We start from the raw sequence: 20994 nt of genomic DNA, 5'->3' as shown, positions 1-20994 counted from the left end.
AATCAGTAGAAGCATGGAGGCCATTTCACAAAGCCTTTTTGCAAAGATCTTAAAAAAAATAGGTTTGTTTTTTTTTTAAAGATTTTATTTATTTATTTGAGAGCACATACATGTGAGTGTCACACAAGCAGTCAGTGGGGCAGAGGGACAAGCAGACTCCCTGCTCTGTCCCAGGACTCTGAGATCATGACCTGAGCCAAAGTCAGACACTTAACCAACTGAGCCACCCAAGTGCCTCTTAAAAAATAGATCTTTAAAAAAATTGCCTGTTTATTTTTGCATTTTTGAATTCTATACATCATTTCCTAAAGGCAGGATTTCTGCACTACTTTGCACCTATTCATGTAGAATACTCACATAGATTTTAATGTGATTAGTGCCTCTTCATCATTTTATAGTATTCTGGGTGTTGTGTCAAACCAATGATGAGTTTTCTTTGGAATGAATGTACATGGGGTGCCTGGCTGGCTTAGTTGGTAGAGCATGTGACTGTTGATCTCAGGGTTGTAAATTTGAGCCCCATGCAGAGATTGCAGAGATTACTTAAAAATAAAATCTTTAAAAAATAAATAGAACGTACACATCAGATACACAGACATACACATGTACTCATTTCCAGATTGCTCTTTCACCACGGTTGAACTACCTTTACATTAGTGCTTTCTGGGGTAATACCTACAGCCTGATCAATGGCTTTCCATGTAGAAATGGTGATCCATCAATTCACAGCTAGAGTTGACTGAAGGCCAGATTTATCAGATGTACCTGTTTGGCCTACAGGTAATAGTGACTGGGAAAAGAGCTTTCACATTAATTTCTTTGTAGTTTATACATCATCGAGCAATTTGAGATTTTAAAGCTTAACTTATGATTTCATGTGTGATACAGTCGATTGGAGCAATTGGTCCAGTTGACTAGAGTCAAAAAAATGGAAGAAAAAGTAGAGGTGTTTTTAAGATTATTGAAGGTGGAAAAAAGATCAGGAAAATTGCTGTTCTTGATAATGTTCTTTATGACTCATGATTTTCTAGTATCAATAAGCTTTATAAGTTTGGCTTTGTAATCATGATGATAATCCTTATATTTTGATGTTGGCAGTATGGTTAATCTATTTCCACATTTTTCCAGAGTTGCCTGATTATAGCAATCACTTAGGATGCTTATTAAATCTGTATTCTTTTAGGCTCCCTTTTTTTGAAATTATGAGTCTTGAGATCTAGAATGGTTATCAAGAATGTGATTATTTTTAACAATTCTTTATATTTCTGCAACTTGGAGAAACACTGATCTATTTGATTTTTGTCTTTATAAGATTAAAACATAAGGAAATTAATATTTAACAGATTGGCTTTACCTTCTGTGCAGGACTTATGAATTAATAATATTCCATAGAATGATGATCTAGTAAATTTGTAAGTTCAGAAAGTTTATTTTATCATTTCATATAGAGGAGGTCTCCATCTATGTGAAGATTATTAATCAAACTTAGAATAGACTTGTTTGAAAACTGGAATTTCACCTTTTTAATTTATGATGAATGATATAACCAGAAACTTAATAGACTTTAGTCATTGATTCAGGCTTCACCCTCTAGTGGTAAATCCTCCAATAGTAACACTTTTTTAATGCATAGATTAGAACAGGTGGGGTTGGATATTCCAAAGGGCATTCCCAAATAATGATTATAGATACATTCTTTCCAACTCCAGGAATTTCTAGCCAAATGACCAGTATTTGTGTTGGGATTAAAACAACTTTTCCCTAGGATGTTGATGAGTTCTTTCTCTTTAGTTCTTAATCTTTTGAAAATACTTCTTATTTTCATTTTACAAATGAAGAAATTGAGGCTTGGATTTTCATAGTATTTTTCTCAGACTTTTCATAGTATTAATAAGAATATAATACTATTAATAATACTATAAATAATAGTTAAATTTCATAAAGTATCATGAATCAAGATATAGGCTGTTTAGTTCATAGGTATTATTTTGCGCAACCCACATGTAACCTACAAAGTATTACCTGATTTAAAGGATAGGTCATCTGAGGATTAGGAAGTTTTAGGTAATTTACTCCAGTAAGATAGTAAATTAAGAAACTTAGCAGCAGGTAGAGGAGAGGGATGTGCATGATCAATGAAAATGATGGGTTCATTTTTATACATGTTATCTTTGAAATGTATGAGAGGCAGCCGAGTGGAAATATCTGATGGACATTTGAATTTTAACATTCTGAAGTTTTAGCAAGAGATTTGGATAGAGAGATTTAGGAATAATGGTCAAAGTGATAATAATTGAAGTAATGTATCATTTGGACAAATTTTTACTACTCTTCCTGCCGAAATATATTGATAGTCTGTAGTCCAGTCATATTGTACTACTCATTATTCTCAAAGTACCTCTACTTTCCTGCTTTTCTGTGCTTTTGCTTGTTTTCCTAATAAAAGATTTCCCTTCTTCCCATTGCTTCCTGTGGGAAATATATTTTTCTTTCCTAGATAAATTTCTCTAGTTATGAACAGTTTCTTCCTCTACCAAGTGTAGTAATGATGATTCCCCCCCCCTTTTTTTTTTAATTTTATTTATTTATTCGAGAAACAGAGAGAGAAGCAGGCTCCATGCCGGAAGCCCGACATGGGACTCGATCCTGGGTCTCCAGGATCACGTCCCTGGGCTGAAGGCAGCACTAAAATGCTGAGCCACCTGGGCTGCCCATGTTGATTCCTTTTTTAAAGCACTCAATTACACAATGCCTAATGATTCAGTTTCTAGGGCACATGTGTTTTTCTTCTCTAAGTAAGTTGTGAGCCCTTAGAATACCACAACCGAGTTTTGGTTTTTCTTATGTCCCAGCATTGTGCACATGGTAGATGTTCAGTAAACATTTGCTGATTGGATTAGAGAATGTGAACTTTTCTGACTTTATTCCTAAATTTGAGCTTATTTTGTAGTTATAGTTTGTAGCCTTCTTTGTGTCAGGAATTTAGCTCTCTTATTTTTACTTTATAGATTCTAGTTGTTTGAACATCTGACAACTTGAAGAGTAGGCAGTTTTGGATAGTGATTATAATAACCTAATTTAAAGAGTAACGTTTCAGGGGGCCTGGGCCTCTCAGTTGGTTAAGTGTCCGACTCTTTATTTCTGTTCAGGTCATGATCTCAAGGTCATGAGATCAAGCCCGCATTAGGCTCCTTGTTGGATGTGGAGCCTGCTTCAGTTTCTCTCTCCTTCTCTCCTTCTGCCCCTCTCCTGCTCACACAGGCATTCTCTGTCTTTATCTCTCTCTCTCTAAAAGAAAAAAAAAAAAAAAGCCTATCAAAATGGTTACAATCAAAACCACAAGGAACAAATATTAGCAAGGATGTAGGGAAAAAGGAACACTCGTATATCATTGGTGGGAATGCACACTGGTGCAGCCACTGTGGAAAACATTATGAAGGTTCCTCAAAAATTTAGAAATAGAAGTACCCCCACAATCCAGTAATTGCACTACTGGGTATTTACTCAAAGAATACACCAACACTAGTTAGAAAGGATACATGCACCCATATGCTTATTGCAGCATTATTTATAATAGCCAAGATATGGGAGCAGCCCAAGTGTCCATTGATTGATGAATGCATAAAGAAAAAGTGGTGTATATCTACAATACAATATTATTCAACCGTAAAAAACAGTGAAATCATGGCATTTGCAACAACATGGATCTAGAGCATATAATGCTAAGCAAGTGAAGTTGACCAGAGAAAGACAAATACCATATGATTTTGGAATTTAAGAAACAAACAAGCAAGCAAAGGGAAAAAAAGAGAAATGAAGAAACAGATTTCTAAGTATAGAGAACAAATTAATAGTTCTCAAAGGGGAGAGGTGGGCCAAATAGATGATGGAGATTAAAGAGTATACTTATGATGAGAACTGAGTAGTTTATAGAATTATGAGATCACTATTGTACACCTGAAATTCATGTATTTCTGTATATTAACTATTCTGGAAATAAAATTAAAAACTTATCAAATAAAAAGTAGCCTTAAATTTTAGAAATCTTTTATCATTTTGAGAACATTTTTATAATTTACATATAATCAGACTATTGTTATAACCAAAATTTTTTTACATAAAAATGAATAATGGAAAAAAAATGAATAATGGTCAGTTTGTGTACTTGTTTTTGAGAATATTAACAAATAACCTTTTTAATAATTTATTTTGGCTCTAGTGCATTATGTTTTGTTTTGATTTATTTTTCCAGTGAATATGGCTTTGCTGAAAAAGTAGTTGAGGGAATTACTGTTTCTGTAAATTCCATTGTTATCCGCATTGGAGCAAAAGCTTTCAATGCATCCTTTGAACTTTCCCAGCTAAGGATCTATAGTGTAAATGCAAACTGGGAACATGGAGATTTAAGATTTACTCGTATTCAGGATCCACAGAGAGGAGAGGTAAACGTTTCTTTTCATTCTTTGTTTAAAAAATGTTTTAGTCACTAAATATAAGAGGACATTTTAAAATAATTACTTCTTATAGTTACATATATTCACATACCACATTTACTCTTGTGTTTTAACTATACTTTTCTCTCTATTTCTCTTATTTAGTTAAAAATGTGCATATTTTGGTGTTTTTACTGTAATAAACCTTTTAATTTATAGAGTTAATGAACCCCATTTTAAATTCTTGGCTACTCAGAATTGAATTTTAAATATACAAAAAAAATGTTATTTAAGTTTTTCTTGCTCATATGATTCAAATGTTATTTGTACTTTATATCAAAATTAAAATAAAGTACTAACAACTTTACAAATAGTGAATGTAATTATGAGGAAATGTTACTGAATTTTTTGTAACTATACAGTTTTAAAAAATAAAATCATAGTGAATATATCTAGAGTGTCATAAGAAAATTGTAAAGACGATGCCTGGGTGGCTTGTGGTTGAGCATCTACCTTCAGCTCAGGGTATAATCCCGGGGTCCTAGGATCGAGTTCCATGTTGGGCTCCCCACAGGGAGCCTGCTTCTCCCTCTGCCTATGTCTCTGCCTCTCTCTCTGTGTCTCTCGTGAATAAATAAATAAAATCTTTAAAAAATATTAGTAAAAAGATAAAATTTTATTTAGCTTTTTTGTTGTTTTTATGAATCTACATATTTCTTACTCTATTTTGACTGAGTAACTGAAGCTAATACCTGTTCTCCTTAGGTTTTGACATTTAAAGAAATAAATTGGCAGATGATTCGAATAGAGGCCGATGCTACTCAAAGTTCACATCTTGAAATTATGTGTGCTCCTGTTCGATTAATAACCAACCAATCAAAGATCAGAGTCACACTTAAAAGAAGAGTAAGTCAACAGGGTTACCTTTTTGGTTCATGTGATAGATAACTAGTGGAATTGAGAGGAAATTTTAAATAATTTTCCAGATGAAACACTGAAATATTAAAATGAAGCAAAATAAAAGGAAATATAGTGCCTCAAGCAGTATTTGAAGAAATCTAGTGTTATGATAACATTTTTCAGTTTTCTAGGTTTAATAGATTTTTACTTTTGATAAATTTAATGGATTCTCCATTGTCAAATATTTTTGAATATTTCCTGTCTTATAAATTTCATTTCTTCTATTGAATCTTACTTAAGAATGGGTAAACAGCAAAGCCTCTGTTATTAGTAGACTGAACTACTACCTTTAGAAGGTTATTAAGGTATGAATGCTGATTTAAATAAATAGGGAATACAGTTACTTGAGGATATCAAATTCAGAGTTCACTATAGACTGTAATGAAGTTTAATGAAAGAATAATGGGTTTTTAAAACATGGTGCACTTAAAGTCTCATCATTATGTTTTATATCACTAGACACAAATAAATATACTAAATTAAATTGAAAAAAATTTTTTCAGAGTATAATGCTTAGTGTTGTGAAATGTGGTTAAAATAACACTTCAGTTTTTAATCTTAATACTTCTTTCTGTACTAGAATTAGCACAATTAATATGGGTAATTTTATGATTTATTAGCTATAAATGCAAAATTAAATTATATAAGTACTTGTTTCTGTATAACATGCATCTTTTAAAGTACAGGAATTTGTCAGTCTGTTTTACCACCATATCTTCAATACAAAGACATACTCATTCTATAGTATAGGAACACAGTAAATACTTGGTGAATGAAGGAAGGATATATATTTAATATCATTCAAACATTTTAAATATTTTTAAAACAGTGCATTGTAAGTTTTATGTCTTGGCTTAATTTTATGAATCCTTTTTTCTGACAGTTAAAGGACTGCAATGTTATTGCAACAAAATTAATTCTAATATTGGATGACTTACTGTGGGTTTTAACGGATTCCCAATTGAAGGCTATGGTACAGTATGCAAAGTCTCTTAGTGAAGCGATAGAAAAATCAACAGAACAAAGGAAAAGTATGGCTCCTGAACCTACACAGGTATGTTCTTAAGAGGAAAAACACAGAATATGTAAATGGTCTAAAAGTCAGAATGGTTAGTGGTTTCTTTGTGTGAATTAGATCATAAGACTGAGTCCAAGAATCTTTTATGTAGATATCTCACTGGATAATTTTCTACACATAGTATCTATATGAAAATATATATTAAATGTGTTTCTGTCATATGATGTCTATTTTGTTTGAAGTTCTGTACTAGGCACTAGAGTTAATGATGACATAAAAGTATTTGATATTATAAATATCTTTTTTCAAGAAGTAAAATACAACTTAAACTTACTAAAGTAAGGGCAAAAGGAAAGAACCTGGGTATAGTCAAGGGAGAAGTGTGAAAATTAATATTGCAGAAAATGTAAAACCCTGGGGAACTGCTAAAGTTCAACACGAAACTGTTAGCATTGTATTTGTTCTTAATAAAAACAAGGGGTATTGTGAAATCATTGTTGGGCTCCATATGGGACCTGGAGCCTACTTAAAAAAAAGTAAAAAATAAAGTAAGTAAAAATAAAAATAAGTGATTTGTCTTACGGAAATTAATTTTACAATTAGTAAAAAAAAAAAAAATTATCTCGAGCCCCTAGAATTTAAGGCTTCACAGTTGTATTTCATCTTTCCTTTTCTTTAATTACTGTGGGTCTTGATCATTTTCTTTGAGAAATTCTCCTTTACTGAGTATACTTTAAAATTTGTTTACAGATAGTTCTTTTTTTTATAGATAGTTCTTAATAGATGATATGTAAATATGTATTTATACAAAATGTATACATTTTAATTTTCCATATATCACTAACTGTTCTTTTATTATTGGGTTGTTCTTAATTAGAAACTTTTAAATATTTTTTAGTGAAAAATTTTGTCTTAATTTTGTTAATTATTACTAAAGTTTCATGTACAGTTCTGTAGCTTACATAACGTGACCTTATAGTATGCTTACACATATAGTATGCTTACACATATAGTATGCTTACACATTTTAGGTTATTAGATTCATATAGGTCTTTACACTTCATCAGTATTTCATGCTTCTTCCTTCGGGGGAAAAATTTGAATTCAATGTCTATTATAAATCTCTTCTGCTTTCTGGCTTCTTCAGATATCCACGTTCAGAGGACATGCCAGATCCCTTAGGAGAGGCACCAGATCACTTACTAAACAGTATCACAAGCAATGTAGAAAGAAATGATTTATATTTTACATGGGCATATAATAGTGTATACAGCTCATATATACAGGGCTCACATTTATTTCTCTTTTTTTGGAAAAAGATTATTTATTTGGGGGGGGGGTGCTTGTTTGGGGTGGGGAAGGGGTAGAGTAAGAGAATCTTCAAATGGACTGCCCTCTGAGTCTGCACCTGATGCAGGGCTCCTATTTCACCGCCTGAGCTGGAACCAAGAAATGGAAATGTTAAAACAAACTGAAATAACAAAATGAGGAGTCAAGGTTAAACAGTAAGCAAAAGAATAGAGAAAAGTGTTTTCTAAGCTTTTTTACATTTCTCACTCTTTATATTCCCTCATAGAATAAGCTAAATTATGTTATTTAAGGGGAAAACTCCTCCACTGACTGAGCCACCCAGGCCACCTCTTTCTCTTCTAATATGTAGAAGTAATACTATTTGAATAAGCTGCCTTTAATAACTATATTTTATTTATTTATGTTATATATTTATAAATTAATAAATATATTTCCCCAAAAAAGACTACAAATATAACTATTCAAATATTTATTAAAATACATTGGTTTCATTTTCAAATTGTGTATAGCCTCCAGTTTTTAGATTTAACTTTATTCTCATATAATTCAGAAAATATTTTAGAAGAATCAAGTTATTGATAGAAAATATATTAGCTTATTTTTCATGACTTCATTACTAAAGATATTTAAGTTTTCTCATTTGTGGAATTTCAAATATTTAACTTGAAGTGATAAGGCAGTTTTGAATCTTTTAGAGCTCTACAGTAGCCCCATCTACCCAACAAGTGAAGACACCACAGACCTCAAATGCTCCTGATCTAAATGATGCAATTGTGAAACTATTCAATGACTTTGATGTTAAAGAAACCTCTCATCACTTAGTGATTTCTCATCTAGATCTACACATATGTGATGATATTCATGCTAGAGAAAAAGGTAATAAGAGCTGCTTATTTCACACTATATTTTGGTTTTTCTAGGATTTCCTACAAAACTAGATTATTTATCATATGTAAGATATAGTATGTCTGCTATAACTGGCCATAATTTTATCATTCATATGAAGTACATAGATGAAAATTGTAATTTTAAGCAATATATGTTGATATGAAATTTTATTTTGCTTTAATACTTAGAATTTCAGCACAATTAATTGGTAGCTATTGATACTACCAATAAAATTAGGTTTAAAAAAAAATCAAGGACTAAATAGATGACATCCTTGGAGGATGATGAAATATTAGACTTGCCTTTGAATTAGCCTTTTTATCATTTTGAAATTGTCTGTAAATTAAATTTTAGTACATACTCAATTCATAATTATTTGCACACATGTCCCATGGTCGTCTGTCTGCATATTTCTGACCCCATGTGCATGTAAACACAGATGTATGGCTATTTAACCATTTCTTGTGGCTCTTTACCAGTAATCCTCCCAAAATTTGGTTAGGAAGCTAAATTCCAGGTAGTAAGGTTTTTTTCTTTACTTTTAGCTTCTCTTACTTTTCCTTATATAGTAGATACAGGTAATGAAGTAAATGGGAAGCTCTTGGTCACATTGAAAATCTGTGGTTCCATAATGTAGGTACTGGGCATTTCTGTTTCTCCACTGGAGAGTGTTCCTGGCCTGTGAGTGTTGGGAGGGTTGGTCTAGTGGTACTTCTAGGACGGTAAGTAGTTCTCTGACTTTGCTGAGCTTGAGGATCTCTCTCTCTCTCTCTCTCTCTTTTTAAGATTTATTTATTTATTCATGAGAGACACAGAAAGAGAGAGAGGCAGAGACATAGGCAGAGGAAGAAGCAGGCTCCTCACAGAGACCCTAATGTGGGACTCGATCCCAGATCCCAGCATCAGGACCTGAGCCGAAGGCAGGCACCCAACCGCTGAGCCACCCAGGTGTCCCTGAGGATCTCTTTAAAACAGGAATATCTGTATTGGACTGATCTACTTCAGACCTGATTCAGAGTCTGAATCTGTGAAAATTGTTGCATTGTATTTTTAAAGCTGAAAGAGAAAATAGTGAAACCTACCTGGATATTTAGCAGAAGTTACCCTGCCTTCATCAGATAAAGCAGCCAGATATCAGTGACTAGATAAAAGGGTGGAATGGAAAGGTAAGGAAGATTTGGAGTTTTGAGAAGGATTTGTTGTCTTCTTTTGTCCACCTTTGTGCTTTCTGGTTTAAAGTTAGGATCTTCTGCTTTAGTTACTTGAAAGGAAAAAGGGAAAAGTTAAAATAATCAAAAATTTAAAAATGAGGGGTCAAAGTTAAGTAATAAGCAAAAGAATAGAGAAAAGTGTCTTCTAAGCTTTTTTATATTTCTCACTCTTCATATTCCCTCATAGAATAATCTGAATTATGTTATTTAAGGGGAAAACTCCTCCACCAAAATTTTTCCCTCATCCTACAGATCTGTTCTAAAATCCAGAAAGGTCTGAAATGAATTATATTCATTTGTATCTAGTTGTATCTTAATTTGTATTTTCCTTACTTATAGTTGATTTATCCATGCTGCTTTAAAATTTGATTTTTATGTTGGAGTCACACAGAGTTGTGATCTGCTTCTAATCTTAATATAGCTGTGTGACTTCAGACAACTTACCTAACCCAATAGGCTAAAATTCCTCTTTAATAAGAGACAGGATGATATAGTATAGTGGTTAATATTTCCTGGGTTCAGAACAGCTCTGTATTTCTTAGCTGGTATGACCTTGGTCTATTTAATTAACTTCTTTGTGTCTCAGTTTACTGCAGGTATGATAAATGAAGTATTTCTGATACTTCCTTAATGTTTCTTTCTCTCAATTCTATTTTTTTCTTTTTCTAGAGTCGAATAGACGTATTACTGGAGGGGCTATGCAACTGTCTTTTACACAGCTAACTATAGATTATTATCCTTATCACAAAGCAGGTATGTATACCAGTTTCTTTAATAGATGTAAATCTTGCTTTAAAGTTATATAGAAAAAAAATTAAAAAATGAAGTTATATAGACAGTTTATCGCATTTCCTTTTGTATTTATTTTGTTTTAATTCATTTCTTTTTAAATTTATTTTATCATTCTGTTTTAATTTAATGTATGTTTATTTTTATCTTTTATTTTTTTTTAATTTTTATTTATTTATGATAGGCACAGAGAGAGAGAGAGAGAGAGAGGCAGAGACACAGGCAGAGGGAGAAGCAGGCTCCATGCACCGGGAGCCCGACGTGGGATTCGATCCCGGGTCTCCAGGATCGTGGCCTGGGCCAAAGGCAGGCGCTAAACCGCTGCGCCACCCAGGGATCCCAATCTTTTATTATTTTAATTCCAGTTAGGTAACATACAGTGTTACATTAGTTTCAGGTGTACAGTATACTGATTGAACAATTCCATACATCACTCGGTACTTATCACAAGAACTACATTCCTCAATTCCCATCACCTGTTTCACCCAACCACCATCCACCCCCCTCCTATCAGTTTGTTCTCTATAATTAAAGAATGTATTTCGTAATTTGTCTCTCCTTCCCCCTTTTTGCTCGTTTGTTTCTTGAATACCACATGAGTAAAGTCATATGGTATTTGTTTTTCTCTGATTGACTTATTTTGCTTAGCATTATGCTCCCTACTCCATTCATAATCCTTGCAAATGGCAAGATTTCATTCGTCTTTATGGCTGATAATATTTCATTGTAGATATATATACCATATCTTTATCCATGGACACTTTGGCTGCTCCCATATCTTGGCTGTTGTAAATAATGCTGTAATAAACTTAGGGGTGCATATATCCTTTTGAATTAGTGTTTTTGTATTTCTTTGGCTAAATACCCAGTAGTGGAATTAGTGGATCATATAGTAATTCTAGTTTTAATTTTTTGAGGCTCCTCCATACTGTTTTTCACAGTGGCTGCACTAGTTTGCATTCCCATCAACAGCGTACAAGTGTTTTTTTTTTCTTCACATCCCACCACCACCTATTTTTTCTTGTGTTGTTGATTTTAACCATTCTGACAGGTATGTGATGCTATCTCATTGTAGTTTTGATTTACATTTCCCAGATGAGGAGTGAAGTTCAGCATCTTTTCATGTGTCTGTTGGCTATCTGGCTATCTTTAGAGAAATGTCTGCTCATGTCTCCTGCCCATTTTTAATTGGATTATTTGGTTTTGGGGTGTTGAGTTGAATCGGTTCTTTGTATATTTTGGATACTGACCCTTTATTGGATATGCCATTTTCAAATATCTTCTCTTATTATATAGGTTGCCTTTTAGTTTTGTTGATTGTTTTCTTTGCTGTACAAAATTTTTTATTCTGATGTAGTTCCAGTAGTTTATTTTTGCCTTTGTTTCCTTGCCTCAGGAGACATATCTAGAAAAAAGTAGCTGTGGCTGGTGTCAAAGAGGTTACTGCCTATTCTCTTCTAGAATTTTTATGGTCTTACATTTAGGACATTAATCCATTTTGAATTATTTTTGTGTTTGGTGTAAGAAAGCGGTCCAGTTTATTTTCTTGGATGTTTCTGTCCCAGTTTTCCCAGCACCATTTGTTTGAAGGGACTGTCCTTTTCCCATTGGATATTCATTCCTCCTTTTTTTTTTTTGAGATTTAATGTATTTATTTATGAGAGACACAGAGAAGCAGAGACATAGGCAGAGGGAGAAGCAGGCTTAATGCAGGGAGCCCGATGTGGGACTTGATCCTAGGACTCCAGGATCATGCCCTGAGCTGAAGGCAGACACTCAACTGCTGAGCCACCCAGGTGTCATTCCTCCTTTTTCAAAGATTCATTGACCATATAGTTGTGGGTTTATTTCTGGGGGTTCTCTATTCTGTTCTATTGATCTGTATATCTGTTTTTGTGCCAGTACCATACTGTTTTGATCACTACAGCTTTGTAATAGGACTTGAGATCCAGAGTTGTGATGACTCCAGCTTTGCTTTGCTTTTTCAAAATTGCTTTGGCTATTTGAGGTCTTTTGTGGTTCTAAACAGATTTTAGGATTGTTTCTTCTAGTTCTGGAAAAAAAAATACTGTTGGTATTTTGATAGGGATTGCATGAAATGTGTAGATTGCTTTGGGTGGTATGGACATTTTAACCGTATTCTCCCAGTCTATGAGCATGAAATGTCTTTCCATTTCTTTATGTCTTCTTCAGTTTCTTTCATCAATTAGTTTTCAGAGTACAGATCCTTTGTCTCTTTGGTTTAGGTTTATTCCTAAGTATCTCGTGGTTTTTGGTGCAGTTGTAAATGGAATTGATTCTTTGATCTCTCTTTCTGCTGCTTCATTATTGGTGTATAGAAATGCAGCAGATTTCTATACATTTATTTTTTTATCATGTGACTTTACTGAATTAGTTTATAAGTTGTAGCAGGTTTTTTGCTGGAGTCTTTCAGGTTTTCTACATGTAGTATCATGTCATCTGCAGATACTGGAAATTTCACATCTTCCTTGCTGATTTGGATGCTCTGTATTTCTTTTTGTTATCTGCTTGCTGTGCCTAGGACTTCCAGTACTATGTTGAATAAAAGTGATGAGAGTGAACATCCTTGTTTTTTGTTCCTGACCTTAGGGGAAAAGTTCTCAGTTTTTCCTCATTAAAGAAGATGTTCACTGAGAGGTTTTCATATATGGCTTTTATTATGTTGAGGTATGTTCCCTCCATACACACTGTGATGAGAGCTTTTATAATGAATGGATGTTGTACTTTGTCAGATGCTTTTTTTTGCATCTATTGAAATGATCGTATAGTTCTTACCCTTTCTCTTATTGATGTGATGTATCACATTGATTTGCAAATATTGAACCACCCTTGCAACACAGGAATGAATCCCCCACTTGTTTGGGTGAATGATTTTTCTAATGTGTTGTGGAATTCAGTTTGCTAATATTTTGTTGAGGATTTTTTTTTTAAGACTTTTTTTTTAATAAGTCTTTTTTTTAAAATTTTATTTATTTATGATAGTCACACAGAGAGAAAGAGAGAGAGGCAGAGACACAAGCAGAGGGAGAAGCAGGCTCCATGCAGGGAGCCCGACGTGGGATTCGATCCTGGGTCTCCAGGATCGCGCCCTGGGCCAAAGGCAGGCACTAAACCGCTGCGCCACTCAGGGATCCCTTTGTTGAGGATTTTTGCATCTATGTTCATCAGGGATATTCTGTGGTGCTTGTTTTCAGTGGTATCTTTATCTGGTTTTTGTATGAAAATACTGCTGGTCTCAGTGAATTTGGAAGTTTTCTTTCCTTTTCTGTTTTTTGGAATAGTTTGGAGACCAGTACATACTAACTCTTCTTAAAATGTTTGGTAGAATTTGCCTGTGAAACCATCTGGTCCTGGGCTTTTGTTTGTTGGGAGTTGATTACTGGTTCAGTTTCTTTGCTGCTTATTGGTCTGTTCAAATTTTCCATTCCTGTTTTAGTTTTTGTGGTTTAAATGTTTCTAGGAATTCATCCATTTTTTCTAGGTTGTCTAATTTGTTGGCATATAGTGTTTCATGATATTCTCTTATAATTGTATTTCTGTGGTCTTGATTATTATTTCTTCTCTCTCATTTGCAATTTTGAGTACTGTTTCATTTTTTCTTGAGGAGTCTGGCTAGAGGTTTATCAATGTTATTGAATTTTTTTTTTTTTTCAGAGAGCCAGGTCCTTGTTTTATTGCTCTGTTCCATTGTTTTTTAGTTTCTATATCATTTAATTCTGCTCTAGTCTTTATTATGTCCTTCCAGTGGTTTTGTTTTTCTTAAAACTTAAAATCAGAATATGGAAGATATATTTTGTACTATTTTATTTGGTTAATGTGACAAAAGCAAGTTTTTAATATGTTTTAAATTTTAAAAATTAGTATATTATTAGTATATTAAAAAAATCAAGAAAGTATAAAATAAAAGGATGACAGTGATTTAGCTACATTGTAGGATTCCTGGAACTTTTTTTTTTTTAACTTTTCTATATTTTTAGGTTGCATTAATAGATTTTTTACATTTGATTGTAGCCAAAAGCCTGAGAAGTGATACATTAATATGCTTTTAAATAGTTGAATATGGACATCTGGGTGGCTTAGCAGTTTGGCACCTGCCTTCGGCCCAGGACATGATCCTGGAGTCCTGAGATCAAGTCCCACATCGGGCTCCCTGCATGGAGCCTGCTTCTCTCTCTCTGTATCTCTCATTAATAAATTTAAAAAAATAAAATCTTTAAAAAAATAGTTGAATATTGATAGGCTTTTTCTCCCAAATAATAAAAACAAAAAGTATATATGTTTATGGCCAAATTAAGTTATTTGGCCTTATGCCAGTCTCTGCATTTTGATGATGTGTGGCTTTTTTTTTTTTTAATTCACAAAGATAAGAAAAAACAGATATAATGAATTTTTAAAGACTTTAAGAAAGTGATAAAATTTTTCTGTTCACAACTTTCCATCTCCTACTCTTTTAATTCTGTATCTGTACTTGACAGAATGTAAAGGTTATGCTATTTGATTTTTGTTGAAAGGCTTTGTTGTATATTCTATTCTCCTAATTTGGCAGTTACTTACATATACATAAAATATTTTTAGCTACAGAAATATTTCATATTTTGGGAGGTAAAACTTTTAGTCATAAAGATTTTATTTTCTTAACTCTTACACATTCATATTACTTTTCTCAGGTTTTGCTACAGAGAAACCTAATAATCTTGATTTTTAATTTTTCCTCTAAAAAATCTATAGAGGTATAGATAATATCTATATTTTTATGACTGATGACTATCTTGAGAAATTTTAATGGTTTCCTTAGTGTTTTAATAACCTTCATCTTATTTTATTACTTTATAACAAATCTTTGATGAAAGGACTTTCACCTGTTGTAGTATTTTGTGGGGTTCTTTGTAATGGAGGTATACAGGTAGTTGAGCAGTCAGTGAAGGTTGACCAGCAGTACTATTTGTAATTGAAACATTGAGTGATGTTGTACCAGTGGTGGGTCTTGAATGAAACCTCTTAAATAATTTTCCTTTGACACTCTCTTCTTGTATTCTAAATGTTTTGCTAATATTTTCTAGGACGATTAAAATCTCTTGTAAGTGAAGTCTGCTTTCTTGAGAAAGATTCCCTTGGAAAACGGATAAATCTCGTCAGAAGAGGTGCTATAATAAAATAAATGAAAATTGTACATTTTTCAGTGAAATACCTATCACTTATTTTACAGGAGATAGTTGTAATCATTGGATGTATTTTAGTGATGCAACCAAAACAAAAAATGGATGGGCCAATGAATTGTTACATGAATTTGAGTGCAACGTTGAAATGCTTAAGCAGGCTGTAAAGGATCATAATGTAGGTTCACCTCCTAAATCCCCAACACATGCCTCTCCCCAGCACACACAAACAGGTATTTTACCTATAAAAACATTATGGCATTCCCCTGGTATTAATTGTGTGTGTGTGTATTTGTGTGTGTGTGTGTGTATGTGATCATAATATATTTTCTGTGGATAAGTATTATGTTTAATAATGTGTAAAAGTTCTGCATCTTATTCAGAACATAGACTTTTGGACCTAAGCACTTCTTAATATGACCAATGAGAATTATACCCAGGTAGAATATTTGAGACTGTTAAATGGCTTTTTTAAACAAGACTTTCAGGTAGAAGTTATTGTACAAGAATATCTTAAATGTGATGTAAGTATGACTCATGTTTAAGGAATAATCACACAAAAAAGAGGAATCGTTGCAATAACTTATATTCCTACATCAGTTTATACATAAAGTTTCTTCACATATATTATCTTATTTGATAAACTAGAGTTCATATATATTTCTAGAAAGTGACTGTTACAAAAATAATTTTGCAATAAGTTGAAAGTTTTTTTTTTATTTCCCACAGAGAAAGACTCAGCTCTGAAAGGGACTTCCAGAACACCTTCAGTATTATCTCAGCAATCCAAAGCTAAGTTAATGTCTAGTTCTGTTGTGGTTAGACTTGCAGATTTCAATATATATCAGGTATGCTTTATTTTTTAATTATATCTTCTGATAAACATCTTCTACAAGCATCTCTTATGAACTAATATCATCATTTTATTTAAAAACATCTTGACCAGGGGCACTAGGGTGGCTTAGTTGGTTAAGCATCTGACTCTTGATCTCAAACTCTGGTCGTAATCTCAGGGTTATGAGTTCAAGCCTTGCATTGGGTTCCATGCTGGATATGGAACCTACTTAATAAAAACAAACAACCCCACAACATTTTGACCAGTTTTGTGAAATGGCTAAATTAGACAGCAGAGAAAATGTCAGTTGATTAATTTTTGTTTATATGGTTATGCAGAATTAACCAAACTGTTAATTTAGCATACTTTAGCTAAAGAGCACATCTTCCAGACTGCCAAATCTGTACAAGACTTCTGACAGCAACTGCAAGTTCAGGAGTCTCCCCTAAACTCTCTGTGGATTCAAGAATTCATTAGAATAACTCATAGAACTCATAAAATAAATTATACTAAGAAACACATTTATTTTTTTATTATTTTTTTTATTTTCTTAATGGTTTTATTTATTTATTTATGAGAGACACAGAGAGAGAGAGCCATAGGTGGAGGAAGAAGCAGGCTCCCCAGGGGGAGCTTGATGCCTGAGTTAATCCCAGGACCCTGGGATCACAACCTGAGCCAAAGGCAGACACTCAACCACTGAGCTACCCAGGTGCCCTTCGAAATGGATTTGTACTAAGAATTACATTTATTACAGGGAAAGGATACAAACTAGATTCGGCCATAGAAAGAGAACCAATTTGAATTGGGATGGGAGGGTTCTTTTTTTTTTTTTTTTTAATTTTTATTTATTTATGATAGTCACACAGAGAGAAAGAGAGAGAGGCAGAGACATAGGCAGAGGGAGAAGCAGGCTCCATGCACCGGGAGCCCGATGTGGGATTCGATCCCGGGTCTCCAGGATCACGCCCTGGGCCAAAGGCAGGCGCCAAACCGCTGCGCCACCCAGGGATCCCGGGATGGGAGGGTTCTAAATGTTCTCAGGACACATTAGCTTCCTGGAAGGGATGTGTAATAATACACATGAAGTAGTACCTTCATAGATGAACTCAGTTTCTACATAGATTGATACCAAGTGACCCGAAGCCTCTACCCTCTAAAGACTACTAAGACTGTCAAGTCTGGCCAGCTCCACTCTTAGTCATCATCATAAGCATAAACTATCAGTTGAATTTAGAATTACCTCTAGGTAATTCTAGCAGGGACAAAGGCCAGACTTCTCTTAGAAGGCCAAATTCCTTATTATACAATGCTTAGTGGAAGAAACTAAAATACTTTTTGTCTTATTGAACTACCAAATATTGGCTATTTTGTGAACTGAACTTCATGGCTAAGATCTCTGTCCCATTTATATTGTGCAGGCTGTAATCATACAATCTAGTGTAATATTGCAATCCTTGAGACCAAGACAATAGAATGAATATGTAATATTCTTAAAAAATAAACAGTTTTAGTTATGTGTTCTCATTTATGAATTATTGTGGTTTATTTTGATACATAAATTTATTTTTATTTTCCTCAGTGGTTTTTATCTGGGCCTGATTTACCACCTGGAAACATTTGACATTGTCTGAAAATAGTTTTGGTTGTCACACCTGGAGGGGATTACTACTGGCAAATAGTGGGTTGACACCAGTGAAGCTGCTAAACATTAACAATGTACTGGACATCTTTATCAGTGCCCACAACAAAAAATTATCTGGTCCAAAATCTCAACTGTGCCAGTTTTGAGAAAACTCTATTATATGTTTTTTTTTCTTATTATACAGTTGGTTCTTGTTTTACATTCCATATATACTACATCTTATTTTAAGCTAACTTTAAATTATAAAATGTAAATAAATACATATGGAAATAGGAGAGGGGAATCACCCTAATTCAAAGTAATAGAGGATAAAATACTGTTAAGACATCCCACATGCACAAATACACCAAAATAGAACAAATAAAAATAACTGGAAGAAAATAGAATGTTTATCTCAATTTGAATAACTTTTTGCCTGTTGAAGGAAACAGGAAGTAAGCTATGGTCTATTAAAATAAGTTGATTCTTTGAGTTCCAAAGGATTTGTTTCCATATATACAGAGAAGAGCTTCTTAATCTGATAATAATGCTAGAGAATGACTTAAATTTATAGAGACTGTGCAAGTATTCCATAGGTTTACTAGCAGTCTAACCAAGGTGAAACATAAACTATTGAAAAACTGTTCTACTTCACATAAGAAATATATATGTTTGTTGAATAAATATAATGAATAAAAAATTAATTAACCTTGAGATACATCCCTGGGTATATACTAAACAAGCACAAATAAATGAAATTCATAAAACTAATGAACTTTGGGGAAATTACTATGTACATTTTTGAAGTAAATTTGTTGTTTGGGGGGGGGTAAAAAAAATGTAATAACCTTCAAACACATAGTCCTTTTAGAAAAAAATAAGAGGGGCAGTCCGGGTGGCTCAGCAGTTTAGCGCTGCCTTCAGTCCAGGGTGTAGTCCTGGAGACCCAGGATCGAGTCCCATGTCAGGCTCCCTGCATGGAGCCTGCTTCTCCCTCTGCCTGTGTCTCTGCCGCTTTCTCTCTCTCTCTCATAAATAAATAAATAAATAAATCTTTAAAAAAAAAAGAAAAAAGAGATTACACTATTTGACAGAAGTATTTGTAGTTGTATTACTTATAAGTAATTTTTTATTGCAGCAAAATATGTATGACATAAAATTTACCATTTTAAGCATTTTTTAAATTGAAGTATAATTGACATATAACATATTAGTTTCAAGTGTACAACATAATGTTTTGATAGCATCTTAACTATTTTTAAGTGTTACATTCATTGGCATTCATTATTCATATCGTTGTACAGTCATCACCACATCACCATTATCCATTTCTGTAATTTATTATCCCAGATTGAAACTTTGTATATAGCTATATTATTTTTCATAATAATAAATTAAGATAAAGAATTACTATAAAGTACACACCAGAGAAGCAGTCTGTTCTTAAGGACCTGGATGTGTGTTCTGACTCTGCTCTTTACACTTCTGTTACAGAAATATTCTGATATTTGAAGGCTCAAAGTAATAAGTTTTCAAGGACTATTGTAAGGATTTTGTAACTGATAAGACTTTAAAGAGGTTATCGTTTTCTGAATAGTTGATTAGTATTATTAAAAATAATTGAATGTGACGTTAAATATATAATAAAGTTTTCATCAGAAATTACTAATTATTTGAAGTAGTTTTAGGAGTTTAAAGTGATGTTCATGTGGCGTTAAATTGTTTGGAAAGGGCTTTATTCAGTGTTACTTCAATGTGCTTAATTATATTTTCAGGTCTCTACAGCAGAACAATGTCGTTCTTCCCCCAAGAGTATGATTTCTTGCAATAAAAAATCCCTGTATCTTCCACAAGAAATGTCAGCTGTCTATATAGAATTCACAGAATATTACTATCCTGATGGAAAGGATTTTCCAAGTAAGAGAGTTTCCTGTTTTGTTATTACTTGTCCATTACTTTGAAAGTTGTTTTTTTATTCCTAAGTTTTTGAGTTTTATAAACATGAAAAAAGAAACAAAAATCCATTGTTCTTTACGTACTGTCATTGTACTTGGTATATAACTATAGTATAGCATTTTTTAACATATTCTGTTTATTCATATTTTTTTCTCTCAGTAGCTTGTAGCATCCTTTAAAAAATTTTTTTGTTTTTTTAATTTTTTTACTCATGAAAGACTCAGAGAGAGGCAGAGACACAGGTAGAGGGAGAAGCAGGCTCCATGGAGGGAGCCCAATGTGGGACTCGATCCCAGGACCCTGGGATCACGCCCTGAGCCAAAGGCAGATGCTCGACTGCTAAGCCACCCAGGTGTCCCTTAAAATTCTTTTTAAAGATTTTATTAACTTATTAGAGAGAAAACATGACCAGTGGGGAGGGGCAGAGGGGGACGGAGAAGAGACTCCCTCTTGAGCAGGGAGCCCCACATGGGGCTTGAACCCAGGACCCAGAGATCATGACCTGAGCCAAAGGCAGATGCTTAACCTACTCAGCTACCCAGACAGCCCAGCTTATAGCATCCTTAATGTGGTAGGCATGCTTCATATTATCCCTGAGAGTTGACTCATTTCTTAGTAGCTGTTTGTTAAATGAAAGAATTTATGGAAGTTAGGTTATTTGTAGAATAAGGTCGTTTCTTTTTCCTTTAGTAAAAACCAATTTCATTTCAGTTATATAGAACTCTATATTTCCTTGAAAAATTAATAATGGAGTTATTCTTTTGCTGTAGAGACATTTTTGGCTGTTTTTTT

General features: G+C 33.4%; 1 protein-coding gene across 3 annotated transcripts in view; it reads left to right on the top strand.

Annotated features, from left to right (window-relative positions):
* The window catches only part of BLTP3B (bridge-like lipid transfer protein family member 3B), a 96859-nt gene that overhangs the window by 39172 nt on the left and 36693 nt on the right, over positions 1–20994 (top strand). For all 3 annotated transcript variants that reach the window (XR_012005970.1, XM_072773254.1, XM_072773255.1), the window contains 8 exons: positions 4253–4442; positions 5199–5339; positions 6277–6447; positions 8418–8598; positions 10491–10574; positions 15838–16020; positions 16517–16635; positions 20022–20163. Coding sequence is in view for 2 of the 3 variants with exons in the window: in XM_072773254.1 (XP_072629355.1) it covers positions 4253–4442; positions 5199–5339; positions 6277–6447; positions 8418–8598; positions 10491–10574; positions 15838–16020; positions 16517–16635; positions 20022–20163 (1211 nt within the window). In the remaining variant the exon portion in view is untranslated. The remainder of the gene's footprint in view (positions 1–4252; positions 4443–5198; positions 5340–6276; positions 6448–8417; positions 8599–10490; positions 10575–15837; positions 16021–16516; positions 16636–20021; positions 20164–20994) is intronic.

The sequence above is a fragment of the Canis lupus genome, chromosome 13 (assembly GCF_048164855.1).
Source record: "Canis lupus baileyi chromosome 13, mCanLup2.hap1, whole genome shotgun sequence".
Classification (NCBI taxonomy): Eukaryota; Metazoa; Chordata; class Mammalia; order Carnivora; family Canidae; genus Canis; species Canis lupus.
Note: the sequence above shows the minus strand (reverse complement) of the source record. Positions and strands in the feature narration are given on the sequence as shown.